At 44.2% G+C, this 20,770-nt stretch overlaps 2 protein-coding genes across 2 annotated transcripts in view; one reads left to right on the forward strand and one right to left on the reverse strand.

Annotated features, from left to right (window-relative positions):
* Positions 1-541: 541 nt before the first annotated feature.
* On the forward strand, positions 542-1,210 carry TMEM186 (transmembrane protein 186). Its single transcript, XM_010135942.1, has one exon. It carries the CDS (start codon positions 542-544, stop codon positions 1,208-1,210), a length of 669 nt encoding a protein of 222 aa, XP_010134244.1.
* Positions 1,211-4,754: 3,544 nt separating this feature from the next.
* ABAT (4-aminobutyrate aminotransferase) overlaps positions 4,755-20,770 on the reverse strand; it is a 29,733-nt gene continuing 13,717 nt past the window's right edge. Inside the window, exons 5-15 of the mRNA XM_010135940.1 lie at positions 17,800-17,849; positions 13,532-13,612; positions 12,926-13,018; positions 12,510-12,572; positions 10,983-11,046; positions 10,245-10,393; positions 9,520-9,657; positions 8,479-8,646; positions 7,602-7,748; positions 6,421-6,532; positions 4,755-5,182 (exon numbers count right to left, since the gene is read on the reverse strand). Of these exons, the coding sequence (XP_010134242.1) occupies positions 5,061-5,182; positions 6,421-6,532; positions 7,602-7,748; positions 8,479-8,646; positions 9,520-9,657; positions 10,245-10,393; positions 10,983-11,046; positions 12,510-12,572; positions 12,926-13,018; positions 13,532-13,612; positions 17,800-17,849 (1,187 nt within the window). The 3' untranslated portion in view covers positions 4,755-5,060. The remainder of the gene's footprint in view (positions 5,183-6,420; positions 6,533-7,601; positions 7,749-8,478; positions 8,647-9,519; positions 9,658-10,244; positions 10,394-10,982; positions 11,047-12,509; positions 12,573-12,925; positions 13,019-13,531; positions 13,613-17,799; positions 17,850-20,770) is intronic.

The following is a 20,770-nucleotide window of genomic DNA, read 5'->3' on the forward strand; positions in this document are numbered from 1 at the left end:
TTGTCCTTTTCTTCCTCTCTGTCGTGCTTAGTCCACTTTTTCCTGTTTCCCTAACATTGTTGTTTAAGTAGTTACTTAACATGTCTCGGATTCCATTGGCTGGCAGCCCCGGGTTCTCTCGTCCTCCTTACTTAGAAACAACCTGCAGTGCTGGTGCTGTCTCTTTGATGTTGCTCAAGAAAAGGGGGAGGCAGGGTATGTGTATGGTTGCATTCGGTAAGCTGACTGTGGTGTCAGTGAGGTTATCATCATCAGAAGCATTTTCCTCATCGTCTGCAGGGAGGGATGTAAGCATGAATACTAGTGGTGTGTACCAGTAAAACCGGTGGGTTTAAGTGTAGGTTATGGTGAGCTGGGGCTTATGGTTACTGTCGTTAGGTGCCCAAGGGACAGACTGTGAGGTAATTGTGATTTGGTTATGAAGAAGACTCACATGATGATCTGTGGGAATATTTCCTTATAGGCTGGGCTCTGCAGGATTACAACTAAAGTCTGCATGGCACCACCGTTTGGGAGATGTCTACAAAAAGAGCTCCGGACAATGTCATGGAAAAAGGAAGATGCTTGTCTGCCCTGGGTTTGGGGTACACAGGATTGTTTGCAGTCACAAAACCAGCAAGTTAATGGTGTTAATTATCTTGGGAGACGGCGAGAGCCATCTGTGTGTCTGTGCCATTCGGCCTCTGCTGCTGTGGTCGGACGAAAGGCTGTGGGTGAGAAAACAGAAGAGTTCAAACTGGTGTACAGGTTTCCAGGGATTAAGTACTGCCGGATGCTGTCCAGACTGAAGCTGCTCCAGACAGCCACCACCGTGGTCATGCTGCCACCCGTTGCCTACCTCTACCTGCAAGACCAGGTTTCTCACTATGTCTTCTTCTATACAACTGGCATTGCATTCTTTGCTGCTGCAATGTTGTATGGAATGAGCTACTTTTTCAGACGAATTATTGGATTGATCTACTTAAGTGAAACTGGCCGTACTGTCAAAGTGGCCCACTTGACATTTTGGGGAAGACGGAATGACGTTTACTATCCCATAGAGACAGTGATGACTCTGGATGACGTTGGAGATAGCAAGAGGGAGCTACTTCGCCAGTTCAAACAGTATAATAGTACAGATGTTTTGTATTTTACAATAAAGTACGGCCAGATTGTAGACAGACAGAAGTTCACCCAAATATTTGGACAACTTGAGTCATATAGCAGTTAATTTCCAATGATTTTCATTGTTGATGTTCACTGTGCTTATTCTCTGAGGTTAAATTAGTTTCCCAACCTGACGTACTTGTGTTGTTTTCCTGTGCAAAGCCTGCTAAGAGTGCTCTGTGTAGAAAGTAGAAATGGTAAGCAGCAATCCACTGGATTAAACTTGTTTAAGGCGTGAGCAGCGACTCTTTGGTGTTGGATACAGCGGTGTGCCTGGTGCAGGCACCAGCGGTCCTAAGTCTAAACGCTATTCTACCAGGAACGTGAAGTTGGAGGCCGAGTTCCTGATGCCGACCTTGACAGTTTCAGGTGGCTCCTTGGGATGTTCTGAAACAGGAAAAACTCAAGTGAAATGCAGGAACTCTGCCAGAGCATCCTCACTTTAAATCATTGTTCTAGCAAATTTCAGGCTGACTGGGAAGCCTTGCAAGATTGAAGCTTGTCTCGTACATATATACGATACGTAATGCTGGATGTTGGGGAGATACGCACTCAGGTGTTCATGACACTGAGGTGACTGGGAAAAGCAGTGTATAATGCTCCGTAAGGTGGGGGGGGTCTCTTGGTAAGGTCTTCCAAGATGAGAACATAAAGGGGCAAAACAAGGGGCTGTGTTGCAATACACATTGACAGTTCAGCTGCAAAGGCAAGTGATGACTTGGACAGCGTTTCAGAAGCCTCTTGTAGAAATTGCTTTCCCATTGGCCTCAAGGAAAACCACACCTGAACTGATGCCATGAGGTCAGGGACAGTTTGTGATCCATTGCTCAGTTTGGGTCCTAATGATCATCAGAAACTCGGAACGACTCCTTCTTTGCATAGATTTATGTTTATTTTGTATATATGGAATGCATTTAATCGATGCTGCAACACTCGAGGTACAAAACCTTCAGCAAATATTTCCAGAATGATCTTAGGCTGTGTGAATCAAGCAGTCTTCCATGAAGAAGATCAGCGTATAGCCTGGGAAAGAAGTCGTCTGTATCCCTTGATGTTTTACTGATTTGGGTGCATTTTAACATCAAAAGTGCTGTTGATGAATACCCTTTCCACTCCCTACCTCCCAGTCTGGGGGTACCATAGGTGAAATGGAAAAAGGTAAGACACCTAAAAGCTATGGTGAATTAAGGCTGACAATGTGCAAACTTTGTGTTCTGTTGAAGAACTTGCAAGGCTGACCACCGAGGAGGACAGTGGTTCTTATTCTGTGGTGTTAGTGTGATCCCTCCTTGCCCAAAACCAAAACCTCAGTAGAAATGAGTGGGATTTAAACCGGTAAAAGAATCAAACCTGATCACTTGTAACATGTAAAACTTTTTTTGATTTGTCAGACACAAATTAACTCCTTACACTGCTCTTCTAGCTGTTCCTTCATTTGAAACTGGCAAATAAACCGACCCTTGCCAACAGAGGAATTGGGAGTGTTCGGTCCCTGCTTCTTCCTTGTGTGCATTGAAGCCTCTGTCACTTGGCGGACTGGCAGGTGCAGGTAAGTGAAGGCGCGCGAGCAAACCCTCATTTACGTGTTGAATTTTCCTTAACGGGGCCTCCACTGTTTTAAATTTTGGCGGATGCAGTGTGGTACAGCGATATCGAAGGAAAAAGAGAAGTGGTCCTTGGCCTTGAATGGCTGTAGCAAACACCAGGGCAGCAAACCGCAGCGCACTGTACAAACACAACATGGTTTTGGGAGGCTTCGCTTCATAAGAATGTATTTAATATGCACTAATGGTTAGTTTAGGCATGTATTAGATGTAAAATCAAAAGCCCTGGGGAAGTTCAATTATAAATATTTTATTTAAGAATACTGATTACACATGAGATGTCATTTGTTATGAATCTGCCTACCGTTACTAGTTACACCATCAAATGTAGTTAAGTATTTGTTTAAACATTTATTTGGCACTGTCCACAGTATGCTGTAAACAATATTAACTTTAGATGAATCAGCTGCAGCGCTTTCTATTATTCTCTAACATGATTTCATCAACATGTTGGACACAATCATACAGTTACTGAGTGTCAGTAAAAATTATAAAAACACCTAGAGTATTCATAATAAAAGTGAAGATGTGGTAAGACTTCAAATTACTGGACTTTTGCTTCTGTAAAAGTACAAGACTTGCTAGAGACACTGACTAAAACTACTGCACTGATATGTTGAACAGACTGATTCCCAAAATGCTGTCAAATACAGTTCTCGGGTTGACTTGTCTCTTGCTCATAACACACTTATGGGGACAGCGATGACAGTGAGGTTTCGTTGAACACCAGTTTACCAGTCCTTCCCCCAGACTTCACAACCTCGTTCATAACCCTGCGCAGGGTCTGACTAGCTGGTACCAGAGTTCTGGTTTCTGCAGAGGTTGACAGAAATCCCATTATTTTTAAACTAGTGGAAGTGAGTGTGCTTGAGTTTCCAAATACCAGCACTCAAAAAATAAAATGGAAAAACCATGATTAACACTTCTCAGAACAGATAAGAAACCTTTTACATTTTAGTGTAGCTGTGTTAAACAAACATGTAAACCTTTTATCTGCCGTGTCTCCTATTATGTTCTTAAAAATTGTAGTCAGATCCTAACAGGGCAACTCTGAAGTCCACTAGTGGTCCCTGGTTTTTGGTGCACAGCATAAAGTTAAGCTTAGTAAGCAAACCCCAGATGCTTGCTAGCCAAGAAAAAAAGAAGGCACCAGACCTCATTCAAGTCAGCCTTAAGCAAAGAGCAGAGTACATGGTAAAGAGACATCCAAAACAGCTCTCTGAAGAGAAGGAACGACCTGTTGACACTTTGTGATCCTGTGGCTTTCTAGAAATCTCTGAAGAATCAATGACTTAGAATAAACTATTAGAACAAAAATAGAATTACTTTGCATTATAACTGTGCAACTAGGACTAGGCCTTCACTGTAGTGGCTCTGATGTCAGGTAATGGCTAAGATCAAGCAATTCTGCTGTAGTTTTACAAAGTACCTCAAGTATTCATGTAGTGTAGAATTTGTTACAAATTAATGGCTATTTTATGTTATGGGCAAATGGCAAAATAAGCTCAAATCATTCTTGATTGCTGAGAGAGGTGGAATAATGTGTTTCGTGTGATTCTCTAAGCTTTGTCAAACTGCATACTTCAGGGTATAGTTTTGTCTATACAAGTCTGATTGTGAGAGAAGTCAGAAGTTCTAAAAATCCAGGATGAGAAAAAAAGTACAAGTACTTCAGCTCCCCTCAGAGAGCTGCACGTGTGCCTGAGTGCCTCTGCGGCAGTATGTGTAGGGTGGGCACTGGAAAGCTGCCGGCATCCTGATCCAGTTGGTGTGGCAGATGTCTCTCTGTGTTCAAGGGAATAAAGCTGGAAGGTATCCTGTACTTGGCAGTGGTGGAAAGCAGAGCTTTCCTTGAAACACTGATTTCATTCCAGCTACTGTTAGTGAATGGCACTTCCTGTATGGCAGGCTTGTGGCTTTAAGGGTTATGCCATTCCTTGTTGCTACTTTTGGATGCAAGAGTAAGTCTACAGGGACTACCTGTGAAAACAGGCTGTACCAGGTCATATTTAGACAATCAAATAGTCAGGCCATGAATGTAGGGAGGACTCTGCAATTACTATGACCCAAACCCCAAGAGGGCTACAGCTTTTAGAGATACACCGTGTGGGAACAGCTGCAGGTGCCTGCGGGTGACCAGTACCAATGCTCTGCCTGGGTCGGGTTTGCATGGAGCAGCTTGCCTCGGGCAGGATTACAAACAGAACGCAAACCTTGGTCTATGACTTTACACTTATCCTGTAAGTACAGAAGACATGAATTAATGCAAACTAATTTAATAATCAACTGTTCAGTGTGAGGGAACTGCTTTTACTTGAAGTTTGCTAAGATGTCACTGAAAATGTTCAGAAAGAGGTGCGCATGATGATCCTTGAAGATCAGTGTTGGACGGAAACGAATCGATCTGTCGCCACAGCCTCCCAGCACAACACCTGAAACAAGAACAGAACAGGTCGTGCAGCCACTTCCATCTTTGCCAAACATCCAGAAAATGCAGGGCTCCGAATGAGGTCCTGCTCACTGTGGAGGGCGGACAGCAGCTCCCCAAATCACTGCTAACCACGCGGTGATGCAGCACCTAGTCAGTGGGGCAGAGGGGCCCCATGACCACTGTGGGTGCCTGTGGCTGCTCCGTAAAACACCTGGAATGTTGCAGCTAATCCCAGCCTCAGTGGACAGACTCTACCCAGCACAGAGGTCAAGCAGCACCTGAGACCTCAAAGCTGCAACTCTCTACTGGTTAAGTACCTCAATGCCAGAACAAGATGCAGTAGGTTTCTCTGCAATTTTGTTTCTAAACTACTTCGGTTATAATTACAAAACATGAAAATACCTCAGGTGCTGGCAAACATCTTCCTGCAGTACTTTAAATGCATAGCATTTTTTTTACCCCCAAATCAGTTAATTCTTTGAGATGTTTGTGAGCAATGAAAACCCATACCACTGAGCTGAGCCTACCCTGCCTCTAAGCATGGCCTTGGTTTACCATGAAACCAACCACACACCTTCTCTTCCTACTGGCGCAGTTTCCAAGAACAAAAAGTATCAATGTGTTTTCAGTTTAAAGTGTTGGTTTCACAATAGTTTAGATGCATCATGGCTGCTTCTTTCAAGAGATGTGAGAAACGGCAAATACCGACAGCAGCAAAGCCAGGGCCCACACACTTCAATTCAAAGAGAATGTTTGGCTTCACATCATGAGGTTCCCCTCCTGATACCTGGGCTTGTCTACAGCTGGGTAAGAGCTCTGTAGTAAGAGGGATTAGTTGTAGATTTGTGCCCATTTTGGGCAACTCCTACTTCATTATTAGGTATTCCATAAAACCCATAGTTTTTCTCATCTTTTCCTGAGTGACAGTTGATTATCTTTCTTCTAATTTTCCTGCTCTGAGTCTCCAAGTAAGGCACACCTAAGTGTGCCTAAGAGGCACACTCCCCCGCAGAGGAGTACGAAAGCAATGGCACAAACACTCATGCCCTACATCAGTCTCTTCCAGTAACGTCAGACTTACAGAGACAGGTACACCTACAAACCATGCAGTGGACTGGTCTGATGTCCGGACAGAAATACAAGTATTTCTAGAGAAGTCTAGAGCTTTGTTTGTAATTTCACTGCTGATACTGTGGTACACGTGCAGCATTACAAATCCACACACAGGAACTTTCTTACCTTTGTTTCTGGCTATTGTAATTAACTTGTTTCTAGTGGCGTCGTTTGGAGTGTCGAATGAACAGAAGGTTCCTCTTCCTCTCACTCTGCTGATAAGATGGGGGTAACGAGCCTGTAAAGAGAAGTACACATGGCAGCTGCTGCCGCAGAGGGCACCTGTGGCAAGCGCTGCTCTGCCAGGCGTTCTGCCATGCAGAAACCCTGCTGCCACCGTTCCGGTGGACCGCAGCCATTGCACAGGCTGGAGCTCTCTCAGAACCTCGTGTCCAGGCCGCCCCTTTCTGACAAAGGGCTGAATACTCCTGGCAGAGCCCGCAGCAGGGATGTTGTCTCATCACAAAGCAGAAAAACATCTGAGGAGGAGGTGAGGAGGAATTTGCAGCCCTGAGCTGGGTACTTGGAGCGCGCATAAAGCACCTTACATCTGAAATGTAAGGAAAACCTGAGCATAAATAATCTGGAACGGGGCTAAAGACCAGCTCATTCTCGCTGATATTACCTGCTTCGCTTACTGTCTTTATCTTTTGTAAGAGAACCTTATTTGGATAGTACTAGTTGTATTCTGGCCCTACAAAGTATGAGGATTATAAATTTTTGTGTTCTGCCTGGCTGCTACGCCTTGACATCACAGAGAGAGCAGAGACTGTGTTTGGGTTTATTCTGCACAAATTGCCTTTTGGGAGGCGAGCACCTGCCAGCCTGCCCTGAAATGCTGGTCTGATTTTCCTTGTCACGCAGAGCTCCAAGGCTGAGGCTGTGAATGAGCTTCCCTTAGTCAAGGGAGGCAAAGCTTGTCGTGTTTCAACAGCCCAACAGAAGCGTTACAAGGTTCCTTCAAAAAGAACTTCTGGGACAATGAAATGTGAGCTGCTTGTGGTAACAGAAACTTCTAACAAAATAATGGAACGAGCTGCAGTTCACACCTTCAGGTTGGGTCACCCTTTAGTCTGGATTAAGCTATACAAACCCAGCATTCTTAAGCCAGTAAAGGAAAGTTTACTTCAGTTCCAAATGGGACAGAGTTGTTCAGGCTTCCACTGAAGTACCTAAACCAGCAGGTTATGATTATGGTCTAGTCCCCAACTGGAGTTCCTCAGTCCAGATGTTTAAACTGGATGAGGTCAGATCCCACCTCATCAGCAACGTTCTCCTTTTTCTCTGTAACCCTTCCAGATGTTTACCTGTAAATCCAGCAGCCCAGTCAGCAGTGCTTTCCCGGCGTGGGTTGCATTGTTTAGAAGGTCTTCTCTTTTAATAACCTTGATGACTTCAGCAAGCATAAGGTTCTTGGCTGGATCTCCAAGCCAGGTATTAAAAATCCGATAGGGCTTGGGAAAGGGGGGGAAAAAGAGTTGTGGAACATGTTAACAGGCAAAGCACTCTTAATAAAGAAAAGCAAGTCATCAAACTGGTAACATAAACATCTGGTGAATGAAAAAGCAAAAAAGCATGCACTGACTCACCAACCCCTGGGGTGTTTTGTTTATTGTGAGAGCAAAATGCAGCTGCCCTGCTGAGCAGAAACAAAGGGCATCTGCTTTATGGTACAAATTTAGTGCATTCTCTCTTGCTGCTCTGACATCTCATTAAAATGTGGCTGTAGATGACACAGAAATCAGCATCATCTGTTCGGGGCTTACATTCAAGCTTTATGTTCTCCCACTTAATTTTTTTTTTTCCATTTATTACACCTAAAACATCATTAATGTGAAGAAATCTTCCTGACAGAATCTCTAATGCTGACATACAAGCTCTGAAGATACCAAGTTGCCCTATGGAAAAAGGTGTCAGTTTGTGGTTGCAATTTGTACTGAAGGTTAGCTCATAAACCCATTCTCCGCTCCCTCCCACCAGCTTTATGCCCTTTGTGACTGACAGCAACTGGAACAAAAGTGACAACAGCTTTTGTGTAAGCACACGGCAAGGTCTCTGAAACAGCAGCTCCATCTAGTGAGCCCGCATTACTGCGGGAAAGGTTGTCCTTTCCATGGACATCACCGTTCCTCATGAATGGGTCACTAACTAGCACAGAGTTCCAAGGTTCACTGAAAATCTTACAGCATTTGGCCTGAACTCCTCTTTGTGGAAAAATCCTCCCGTCATCATCTTCTTGCTGAAGGTTACCACATCAGCTGGGTCATCCAGGCCCCAGTGTTCATGTGCCCAGAATTTTCCTGTGCAGCCACCTCCTGTCTGCACCTCGTCCACCAAGAATGCACAGCCATGCTGGGGTGAAAGACAATTTACGGAGCGAGTGTGAGCCCTCATTTCCAAACCACAAAAATCTCCCCAGTCACATGCAACATCCCTCCTTCGTCCCCCTCACCGCTCCAACTCTCCCTCCTCAGACCTCACACCCTCCCCTCCCTGTGCATTAGAGTCCACAATTAAAAATTCAGCTGTTCTTTCAGAAGGGCACTAGAAACTTATTTTCCACCTAAATTCACAAATTAAGTAAGTACATGGTTTTATATAGCCTTCAACATTTCTAGCAGACACCTGAAAACCTCTGGGAGGAGTCTGGTGGCATTTTCAAAGACCCTGGTGGAAACAGAATGTCATTTCTAGGAATTGGGTTTGTGGTAGGTAAGTCTCTGCCTCCAATCTGAGTCAGGCATTTGTGGCACAAAGGCAATACCAGCAGCGTGATCTGTTCAGTCTAGAGGCCTAAAATGATGCTGGAAGAACTGCCTTTTCAGGTGAGCCTGCCAAAAGAGCTGCTCATTTTAGCTGGCAACCTGGGTTTTCTACGTGGAAGACTGTTTGGTTGAAGCTCTGGGGCAGGGAGATCAGCTTGATCTGCCTTTATAATTACACTGTCATAGGACCTTTGCAGCAACTCCTTTTAAACAAGGCAAACCTTTTCACTTCACCTTGTTTACTCTGTCGCGCTTGTATGGCCAGCTCTTAACAATGGGAAAAGCTGCTTTTTCTCACGGCAGAACAGAATTTCCCAAATGTCTCTAAGCACACAGATGTTTTAGGGGTGAAAAAAGCATGGAGCAGGTCGAAATGCCTGGGTCGGGGGAAAGGCCTCCAGAGACATCAAGTATTTGCCTGTTCAGCTACCACTGAGTGAGCAATGAAATACTGTATTACCTTTCTGGCGATATCTCGTAGCTTTCTGAAGAAGTCATCTGAAGCGTGATTGTCCCCACCCTCTGACTGTATTGGTTCTACAATGATTCCAGCCACAATCTTCTTCTTTTTCCTGTACTTCACAATCAGGTCTTCCACCTGAACATCAAATATTCACGGTACATTCTCCTTTCAGGATATTTGCACATTTCCTCCCGGAAAGATTAAATCTCAGCAACAGAACTTTAGCTTTTCATAGACACCCCTGGCTATAAAGATGTCAGGATCTGACACCCTTCCTTTCTGCTGGGCAAGGGAAAGCACAGAGTCCTGCAGCCATAGGCAGGATCAGAGCTTTAGGGCAGAAGGCTACCCCAGAACAGCTGAAAAACCTGCAATCCTGTGACAGGCTGTCTCTGCAGAGGATTGATTATACACACTGTGCTCTCTGTAGTCCATATCCCTTTGCAAGGTCTGGCAGATGAGTTCACTGTGATACAGCAGACTTCTGCATGCAAAGTTTTACCTTGGTATGATTCATGCAGACAACCCCTAATTCACACAGTAAACTGGCTGTTCTGAAAGGCAGGGACAAACTTCTGACGGTAAACAAGAGTGAATGCTGCTTTAATCACACACTGTTCCAATCCCTGAAAACATTCTTCCAGTGAAAAGCAGCTAATCCCACTAACACTATTCACCATTTCAAAACACAACCAACCAAAAGCTGCCAGTGAATTTTTTACCTCCTCTAAACAACGGGCTTCTTCCTGTTGATTCTCTTTCACAAAGTCTTCCAGAGGATACTTTAACCTTGGAAATGGAGCAATAGGCCAGTCCAGGGAGGGAATGTCCAGCTTGTGAATGGCTTTAGAGTGAGTTGTAGCTAAGCAACCTAAACCCAGAGGAGCAAACACTAGAACAACACCTGTCTTGGAACAATACAGGAAAAAAGCTACCCAGAGGTGAAAAATTGCCTGACACCAGGTCTGCAGAATTCTCTTCACTGCCCTACATTTTAACTTCATTTTCTGAAATCCTGGGTAATAGGATTTAGTCAAGCTTTTCAGCATCAGTTTCCACAGGCACTGTTCCAGAGGAGCAAGAGAACCTCTGTCAGCCTGGGAATTACAGCTCTCTCAGGTAACACATTTAGAATGGGGATTGAGCCGGTATAAAATGAGTAACTTCTTATTTGTATGTTGTGTAATTTTACCCCAGAAGTTAGATTTTTACTAGCACAGACAGGAGGCCTTGAATTCAGAATGAAAATAAGAGACCACCTGCAAATAAATTTTCAAAAAATAGAAAATTAACTCGCACTCCCACTCAGATACTCTGTTTCAGTACTGGTGGGGCTTCCAAGGCAAACCTTCAATCACCTACAGCTTCTCCACTGCTACTCTTCAGCGAGATGACAGCTTGCCGCAGCAGCTGAGCGGGAGGAAAGGGAAGGGGGCTGTTGCCAGCAGCGCTTTTCTTACCCAGGGTCCTCCCGTGGAAGCCGCCCATGAAGGAGAGCATGGCGTAGTCAGGGCAGCCAGGGGGCTGCAAGCAGAGCAGACAGGCAGGCAGTCAGCTGGCGTGCAGTACACTTAAAATACATGGTCATTGACTAAAATGCATCGTTAATGCTAATGAATACTTGGCAATTTATTCCGTATCACCGTATCACTTCACATGGGGGCTCACACGACGGCTGGACATCCAGCACGGTCGACCCCTGTTTGCGCACACTACGAGCACACATGTATGGGGTGGCCATGCCCAGGTGGGGCACTGAGGCTGCGAGGACAGGCCAGGGCTGCCCTGTGACAGATGTCCCATGCATTCCTGATGAGTCGCTGTACCATCAAGGAGAAGGAACCATGACAGAAGACATGCAAAGCATATACTGTCTGCAATTAATGAAAGGATACACTTGGGTTAACTCCCACGCCCTCCAGTAATACAAATTCTCTTTATGCCCCTCTCTTATCCTGAAAGTGAACACTGTCTGTTCACACCTTAAGTCTTGTACCCCACACTCAGCTACAGGGTCAAGGCTTCAGTACCTGTAAACTGGATTCTGGAGGATCCCTCCCCCAAAAGGGGGATAGAGTTGTCCTCTCAGTAAAGAGAACTCACTTGAATTGCTCAGAGACAAATCCTAATGTTTAGATAGCTGAACCTGGACAAAAAATAACCACCAGTTTTACAAGTCTTTGTTCATCTTATAAAATTCCTGTTCCTGCAAGTCACGGAGTGCCATCCTCTTACTTGTGCTGGCACAGCCATCTATCTGACCATGCTGTAAAGAACATCACAGAACTTAAAACATGTTTCTGAAGACAAAAAAAAACCTGTAAGAACCCTCCTCATTTTTAAAGCCAAATGAGTTCCCTAATCCCAGGTGAACGCACTGAATGCTTGTCACTACAGAAGTGCCAAAGATCAGGCTGGGGCGAACAGGTTATTGATTTGTAACATGCTTAGCTCCAAGGAGAGATTAAATACTCTAGTTTCTGCTATGGTTGCTTGGTAAGATTTGTGACTAGCACGAACAAGACCACCTCAGTTGAAGGTGAATAGGACTGCAGAGTTTTATCAGCTGCATCTCAATTTCTTCATCCTGCCTGTTGTTAAGATGTAGCCAGTCAAATTTTAACCAACCCCTTGATCAATTCTAAGCCATAAAATAACGACTTCCGAACAAAAAAAAAAAACAGGTGTGTTACTATTTGTAAATTTTTCCATGTATTAATGATCTCTGTGGATCCACCCATCATGTGGGCCCTCTCGAGCAAATTATAAGTTATGAAAAAAGGGAGATTCACAGCTAGGAAAGATGCAAAAGAATACAAGCAGCAGGTCTTGGTACTTCCTGGCAGCAGTCTGTATTTCACCATTTCCTAAATTTACAAACCCGAGATTCCACTTCAGAGATAGTAAAGCAAGTTTTTCCTCCCAATCTTCCCTTATAAACCCAAGCCAATGGTACATCTGTAGGTGTGGTAAAGAACAAATGTCACCTGGTTAATCATGCAAGATTCCAGTTCCTCTTTTGTGACATTATTATGGCCCCTCTCCTTGTTCTGTAAAAAAAAACAAACAACCCAGCAGTTTTCCTGTAGTTGTACCCAGTGCATTTACGGCTGAACCATGAGTTAGTACTGCTGATGTTCACAATTAGAGCCAATGAAGACACTGGCTGGGGCTCTTACACATTGACTGCAGTCTGCGTTTTCTCTCCTTTTCTTTGTAATTTTTAAAGTTGTGTCATTCATAAAGTGGAAGCTTAGACAAAGACTTTTTAATAAAGATTTTATACTGGGTTGAATATAAATAGCATCATGAGCCTCCAAGCCTTACTTTGTTTTACAATAACGGTTCTGACGATGAATTGCTACATCTAAACCTCCAAAAAGAATCTGAATATTTTACTCACTCTGTACCACAAAAATATTGCTTTGAAGGCGTTTTCATTAGAGCAGGATCCGCAGGACATGGTCATCACTTGTGGCAGGCCCTTAGGAGCCACCTGTCAGTGAAGACAGAAAATTACTTCAAAATGTTAAGGACAAGTATAGTGCGAAGTGATGGTAATACTGATCAGTCCTTAACATCCTGAGCTTCAGTATCATGGGAGACGAGCTGTGCCTAGGGTGAGGGAAGCCAATTTCAACTGCAGCCGAGAGAGCAACTCAGCTTCTGTCCCAGGGATCTTCACATTTCAATCCAGACAAAGAGAAGCCACTCACTCCACTCCCTCTTACGAAAGCACAGTGAACAGAAGTTAGTGACAATGTGTTTTCTCATCAGCTCTCGAATCCCGAATGAAAGAGGCAGTATCTGTGCAGAGCAGACCTGTCACCTGCTCACACTGAGTGTGCTGAGCTGGGGAAGAAGGTTGGCTCTCATTACTGGCAGCGGGCAGGCAGGTGGACAAACAGCTCCTCTGTGATGTCCCTATTAAAATCCATAACACCCCGTGATACACTCGGCGTTCCTAAACACAGAACACAGTAACTCATCGCTGCTGCCTCAAACTTACTGATAGCAAAGATTCCTTCAGTCTGTCTGCGAAGTTCTCTGGAGGTAAAATCCCTAGGGCAGGTCTGTTGATAAAAGTGCTCTACAAAGACAAAGGAAAAGAAACTGTTAGGTGTTACCGTCACAGGAGAAATACCATGTTGGTCTCAAGGCAGTTACATTTTACTGTAATTACAAATACGAGCCAGAAATTTGTAGTCATGGCACAAGGAGTTCTAAAACCAGGGAGTAATGTTCATGACTTAGAATCCATGTTTTTCTGTCTAACCCTTAATACTTCACCCTGGCAGGACACCTCAGGAAAGGGGCATGCTAGCTGATTCTGACATTGCCTCTTCAGTATCGCCGGTTTAGTCGTTCAATCTCAATCTTCCTTTTACACAGAAAATATACTTTAAAATTAATTACTTGCCTTCCATTTGAGTAGCTAAATCTAAATTCAGTTAGGGTAGCAGCTCATTCTTCCTTACTGTGCTTCAAGACAGACCAGTTCAGAACTCTGTGGTTATAAACATCCTCCAGAGACGATAACAATGGGATTTGGGGGAACAAGGCAAAGGTACACTGAAAGGATAGGGGCTACATCAGAGAAAGATAACGCACATGCAAGGATCAGCAGCACAACAGTACAGTGAAATAGATTCCTGATAAAAAAATCGTGCTTGCAGCCATGCTGTCTCCCTTCTAACCTCCTCTGGCATGAACAGTGGTGGGCAGCACAGCAAGAGATCAGTGAGGAGCAACCTTGCACGTTACTACCTCGATACTCAGCAATGTATTTAATCATGCTCAAGCACAATGACTACGAAAAATCCAGATGTGTTGATGAGATTCCTTTTCAGCTGTGTACTGTTTTCATGGGCTTGCAGATCTGCAGGTAAATATCTCCTGTTCTAGGGCCTTCAGTGTGCAGTCACCCTTCTCTGTGCCTCAGCCTGAATTACAGGCACAATCTTCATTGTGCATTACAAGAGGACATTCCCAGCTTCCTGGTTTTCTCCTTTCCATTTCCTGACTGAGGTCTGACGGACCAGGAGCCACACATGCTGAAACAGTCTTCACGGTGCAATGCAATTTCTCCTGACAATGAATTTCCACAGCCTAGTGGGAAACTACCTGATTGAACTCACGCTGCTTCCCAGATTCTTTTCTCCAACCATTCCCTTTCCGGGTCTGTCACTGAAACTGAATCTGTGTTGCAAGAGCTTTGGTAACCACAGAAGTGACTTCAGGAACGCAGCCTTCCTGCACCCATGTGGAGGTTACTGAGCAGATGGAGCCAGGATCCAGGCTTCTCAGTGAGGAGATAAGAAGCAGTGGGTATAAATCGACACACAAAAGGCGCTGACTTGGGTAAGCTTTTTTTGCACCAAGAGAACAGTGAAGCAGTGGAACAGGTTTCCCAAAGAGGTGGTGCAGTCTCCCTCACTGGAATTTTCAAGACCGCAGATAAAGGCCTGAACAACCTGGTCTGATCCGAGAGCTGGCCCTCTTTGAGCAGGACAATGGGCAAAAGACCACCTGAAGTCCTTTCCAGCTTCAGTTCTCCCATTGGTCCCATGAACTGGCCGCAGGAGGATGCACACCTTTGAGTAAGGTGATGCTACTGTCTGAACAGCAGCTAGTGGGAAAGCTGAGCCTGCTGCCCATGGGAGTGTTTCTAAAGACCAGCTCTGGGAAAAAAAAACCCTCAGTCTGTCCAGTCCACTAATAGAGATTAATTTGTCATGTTTATGCAATTAATGTGAATTAAGTGTCATGGATTAGAATTGATTCATCATTGCTTTTAGTCTTTTTCGGCAGTCTTATTTGATTCACGATGTGCTGCTTTTTATTTTAAATTAAATTTGCTCAGAAAAGGACAAGCTCAATAAATTTGCCAACTGCAAAGCATCATTACTTGCCCCCTTTTAGGTACTTGATGATTTTCTTGTTGTTGTTTTAACAAGTCATCGTTGTAAATTAAAGACTGAGCTTTGATGACTTCAGTCTTTATGGACTCCAGAGGGGACAGGCTGCCTTCCCCACACCCTTTTCAGTGCCACTCAAGCACTTGCACATTTATCAGCATCCTTCAGTCTTTTTCCTCCATGCAAGTACTCATTCATTCAGATGTGTGGACCACAGCAAGAGGTGTGAGTGGTCACACTGCACCTGTAAAAACACTTCGTCAGCATTCTAAGGAAATACCAAATACCACACAAAACATCCCAGACTATGAGTTGGGACTTTGTAACTTCAAACAATGTTTGTTTCAAGAGACTCAAGCTTAAGAAAAACACAACTAAGCAAGGGTGTTACTGACAGATTAACAAAAAGTTTTTGTTCAGTATGCGTGAGAAATCTTAGTTGGCTTTTTCTCTCAGTAGATTTTCATATAAAATTAGATATGAGCCCAAAAATTTGTTGTGAATTTTATTATGGGCTGTCATGGTCAATTGACAACATTTGCCATTAAGCAGAGAAGTGTATTTTTCTTTTGTTGTTAATGAGATACTCAGCACTGAGAACCACAGAACATCGACATCACGCTGCTATGGTCTCAAATGAACAGACACATATTCTGTTCTTTATAGCTGGCTATAATGAGGGTACATGGAGCATTACAAACAAACCAAACAAAAAATCCCCACAAGAAAACACCAAGCCCGTTGTTAACATTAACCAAGGGCCCCACCTCAGCGTGTGTTACTCTAAAAAAAGTACTGTCACAATAAAGCCGGCACTTAATCTGCAGTCAGACCGCAGCCCCCACTTCTGTCTGCAGGGAGGTTTGCTCCAGTTCTGGCTCTTCACAGAGCTTGAGTAAGGTTGAGCTCAAGGGCCCTCTGCCCTTGGCACTGCAAAACCTCCCTGCCATGCCGCCTCCCTGCGCCAGGCGAAAGGCGCAGACCAGTTGGTTCAGTGCCAGCCTCTCCACCGAGAGAGCGCAGGGGTCAGGAATCGGCACGGCGTCCCAGGAACACCCCGGACGCTGCTGTCTGGGGGAGAGGGGTGCTGGTCGCACCCTTCATTTTGGACGTCAGAGCCAGTTCCTTGCACTGCAGCGTTCTAGTTGGGAGCCTAGTTCACTTGCCCTTCCTGTGGACAGATTAGCAACTGCCACCAGAAAACAAGGGGGTTTGTTTGGGGTTTTTTCGTTTGTTTTTTCAGTCTGACTTTGCCTACTGCTGCACTATAATGAAGGTATGTTATCTCCTCAGAAATAATTTTTATGAGTTAACAGAACCATTTAGAGATATTAGTGCTTCAGTAATATCCAGATCTGCCTTTGGTAACTCCAGCATTTCTAGCCCTGGTGAGTTTTTTTTAAAAATCTGAAGTATTTTAATTCAGGGAAGGAGGAATTTCTCATGCTGAAGAAATGAGAACTCCACAAAGCAAATCAGCTCAGGGACTCAAATGCCTGCATTTCTCTGACATGCTGGCTCAGGATTTCCACTCCGCTGGAGCAGGCCAGCAGGCTTCTTTGCAAGGGAAGTGCGGGTACAGGAGGGAACTGGCCCACCCTTGAGCTATTGTGCCAAAAAAAAAGGTACAATTTAAAAAACCACACCAAGTGATTATGGAATCCAGAACGTTTGTCCAAGCAGTGAAACAATGAAGCTGAAATAGAATGCAAGTTCATTTCAACAATTTCCATCATTTAATGCAGGTTATTTCCAATCACTGTCAGTATATATTGTCAGGGAAAACAGGAAGATACTTTATTTAAGAAGCAGTTACTGTTTTGATGGAGTCCTGTTGCTCTAGTCTAATGATTTGAATTTTTCAAGGCCATGTCAATGGTTTAGTCAATTTAGTACTTCTGAGAGAAGAACCAGCCACTACCCCCACACACACCCCCCCAAAAAAACCCATCCCAAAACCACCCACAGCATTCCAGATCTAGGACACCATTTTCACGTTCAGAATACTAAATTCTCTCTCAAGGACTTGTGATTGCTTTGAGGGCCAAAAATCTTCGCTCAGCATTGCTGAAACGGTTAACTGGAAACGCTGTGCTTGAACCATGATGTAAAACTGGCTGCAAACATGCAGCATCATGCTTGCATCACCCACACGTTTACTTCTTGTAAAGCTTCACAGAGGTTTTGGTGTCGTCTTAAACACTGCCGAGCTCTTTGCATCAAGCGAGAAAAAAAGCAAGCAGACCCCATCATACTTTAAATTGAGTCATTTGCTGTTACCAGTTGAAGGAAAAATAAGACAAACTGTCACAAGGAAGGAGGGGACTCCTTCAACTACTTAAAGTTTTCTTTCACTTACCAAGTTCTGTGGCTGCTGTAGAAGCTTTATCAGAGAGGGATGGCTGTAACCTAAGTAAAAAGAACAAAGAAAGGAAACACTTTATTTCTATCTGGTTCCTATAAACTAATGTAAAGTGTAAACTGGAGAATAACCTTAACCTAATGCTTGACTGTTTCAGTGTGACTTGTGTATGTTTTAGCTACTGATAATGAAAGTAGGACAAACTTCTCTTCTTTTACAAAATGTATTATCTGCAACTTTGGTACAAGTTTTGTGTCAGGCAATAGCAAACTGTATTTTAGTCCTGAAAGTTAAAAATGGAATACAAAACCAAATGAACATGACACGGATCTTCTGTCGGATAGGGCCTGATTGAAGCATCGTAGTTTCTACCAAGAACTGCGGGACCGATGTTATTAAGTGCTTGCTCACTCTCCTTTCTGGGTTTCCCACGTGTATTTGGTTTCTCTCCAGTACAACGTGTGAACCTCTTCTCTTCCTCCATTAAGAGCAGAAATTACTTTCTGCCCACGCAGCCCACGAGCCGTTGTTTCTATTAGTGACCATTTAGCTGTGGGATAGAAGTGTCTCCCATCTCTCCTACCTGAAGCAGGATGCTTACTGTTCTTGCTCACCATAACCCTGATCTGCTCGACTTCGTGGCTCTCACCAAGCACTGACCACCCACACAAGCCTTGCAGAAACAGCTTCTGACACTGGACCACAGAGGGCAGCTCCCCATGCAGCTGTGCCCATTCAGAGCAGCTGGTGCTACTCCTCGAGTCTCTTAGCAATTTTTACTCTTTGAATATCAGGCTCATTATTCCTAGCACAGTAACAGAGCTTTACCCACGCACACACTGCGCTTTTTAACTGGTTGGGTTTTTCCTCATTGTAAAATCAACTTAGAAACCTGTATTCCCCTTTATGCTTTTCTTCCACGCAGTTCCCCGGTCTTTGGCAGCTGGCCGTAAGAAAGAGACAAGCAAAAACCCACATATTTACTGGCTTCCCCCAAAAAGCTCATTTAGCAATTGTCACTGAGCGCGTTACTACCTACCGACGAAATACCAGCAAGGGCTTTTTGTCCCTCGGCAGATAGAGCCTGTGGTGCAGGGTAGCCTGACGAGCACAGCAGGGCTGTGCTGGGAGATGGCTCCTCACTGCTGATGCGTGCAGTGAGCACATGTTAGGGCAGACCCCGCAGCGATCAGCCTTGGCACTCCAGCAGGATGTTGCCAATGGCTTGACAGTGCTCCTTGACATCTGTCGCAGCTGCATGGTGTTCACCACTGCCGTCCTCTGCCACGCTATCTAAACACTCTGCACAAGACCCTGCAGAACGTGGGTTCGAGGCACGCCTGTACTGGCCTCCACATTATGCAGGCTTTCACGTATACATACTTGCACCCACGAAGACGCCTATCCCACCCTTGCAGACTGCAGATGGTCATACATGATCCTTAGCAACCCTACCAGAAGGAAGGGGCGGTCTACATAGGCAGCCGTGCGCTTAACACCCATGGAGTAGCAAGCACCCCAACTCTAACCCACCACAACCCGTGGTTCTTCCAAGACACTCGTCTGGAAGTCCTTCCTTGTCAGTCACAGATTTACATACCTCAGCTGTGCATCACCATAAAAAACCCTGTTTTATAAACTGTCTCGTATTAGAGAAGGACATTCTGCACTTTTCACTTCCTCTCATGAACAGCTTTATTTTCTTTCCTGTTTTCCTTACTTAGACAAACTTTTATTTGGAAAAAGGTGCAACAATTTGTCCTTTTCCTTCAGGTTTAATACAACAAAGTTGCTTAATTTATATCCATTAATGTTCTGTAGGATAACTTGCTTGCTTACAGATAAACCAATGCATCTGATATAAAAAAAAATCTTCACCAAAGGAGCCCAGAAAATTTCATTTTAAGCCTGATTTCTAATGTACAAAATGCCAAAACCAGAGATTAACATCATCTTTTGTAGTCCCTTGTAGAAACAGTTGGAAATCTCATCTTCCCTACTGCTTAAGAAGTCAGACCACTCTAACTTCATTACAAAAGCTTATCATGCCTCTGAACTGCTCATTCGAGTTGAATGGCAGTAGCCCTGATTTCCCTGTCTGAGCAATGGAGCATTAGGCTCCTCTGTTAATAAATCAATTAGAAATTCCATTTTGAGTATTTTTGTTCAAAACAAGGAAATATCCAGATTGTTTTAACTGCATGTTATGCTGCAAAGAATCTGTTAAAAATGTTACGAAGATAATATAAGCTGTCTGTGGGAGACAGAGAGCTAAATCTGAAGCGCATCTGCTGTCATGGTCAGAGTCGTCATTAGGCTGGAGGGAACGACACAGTTGAACACTGTGTCACTGAGAGCTGTAGCTACCACTGAGAACACCTCTGAGAGCGTACCTAGTGTTTTAGAAATCTCCAGACTGAACCATAGAGACATTTGTTATAAATAGTCTCCATTGCTTAGGAACCTTAACCATTAACTCCATTATTGCTTGTAAAACATGCAATTCTGTTGCTGGTGTAAAGATGCATGAAGAACGCAGAGAACTTTGCATCTTCTCCTATGTAACACAAATTTGAGGCTCCCGTTGCCCATAACTTACCCTTTCCCACCCATACAGTATGTCTCTACCATTCTCTTTGGGGCAAGTGGCCCAATCTTCCTCCTAACACTCCTTATTCTGCTGGAGCTTCCTCAGGCAGCCCCGGTAAAGAAGAGAACCCTTAAAGCCCACTGTGTCTGAAAGAGTAGGTCTGCGTGTGGAGAGATGCTGAACTGGTACGTGGTTCATAGTCAAAACTAACACCAGGAAGAACTAAGTGGTTAAATAACTATTATATAACTATGGTAGACAAAGTCAAAAAGCTCTGGGCTGAGCTGGCAAACAGACAGTAACTTGTTTCATTGCCATGACCAGCGCAAGGGTTTGTAGCTTTACAAATCCTCTCTCAAATACATTCCTATACGAAGT

Source organism: Buceros rhinoceros, unplaced genomic scaffold, assembly GCF_000710305.1.
Source record: "Buceros rhinoceros silvestris isolate BGI_N320 unplaced genomic scaffold, ASM71030v1 scaffold13795, whole genome shotgun sequence".
In the NCBI taxonomy this organism is placed as follows: domain Eukaryota; kingdom Metazoa; phylum Chordata; class Aves; order Bucerotiformes; family Bucerotidae; genus Buceros; species Buceros rhinoceros.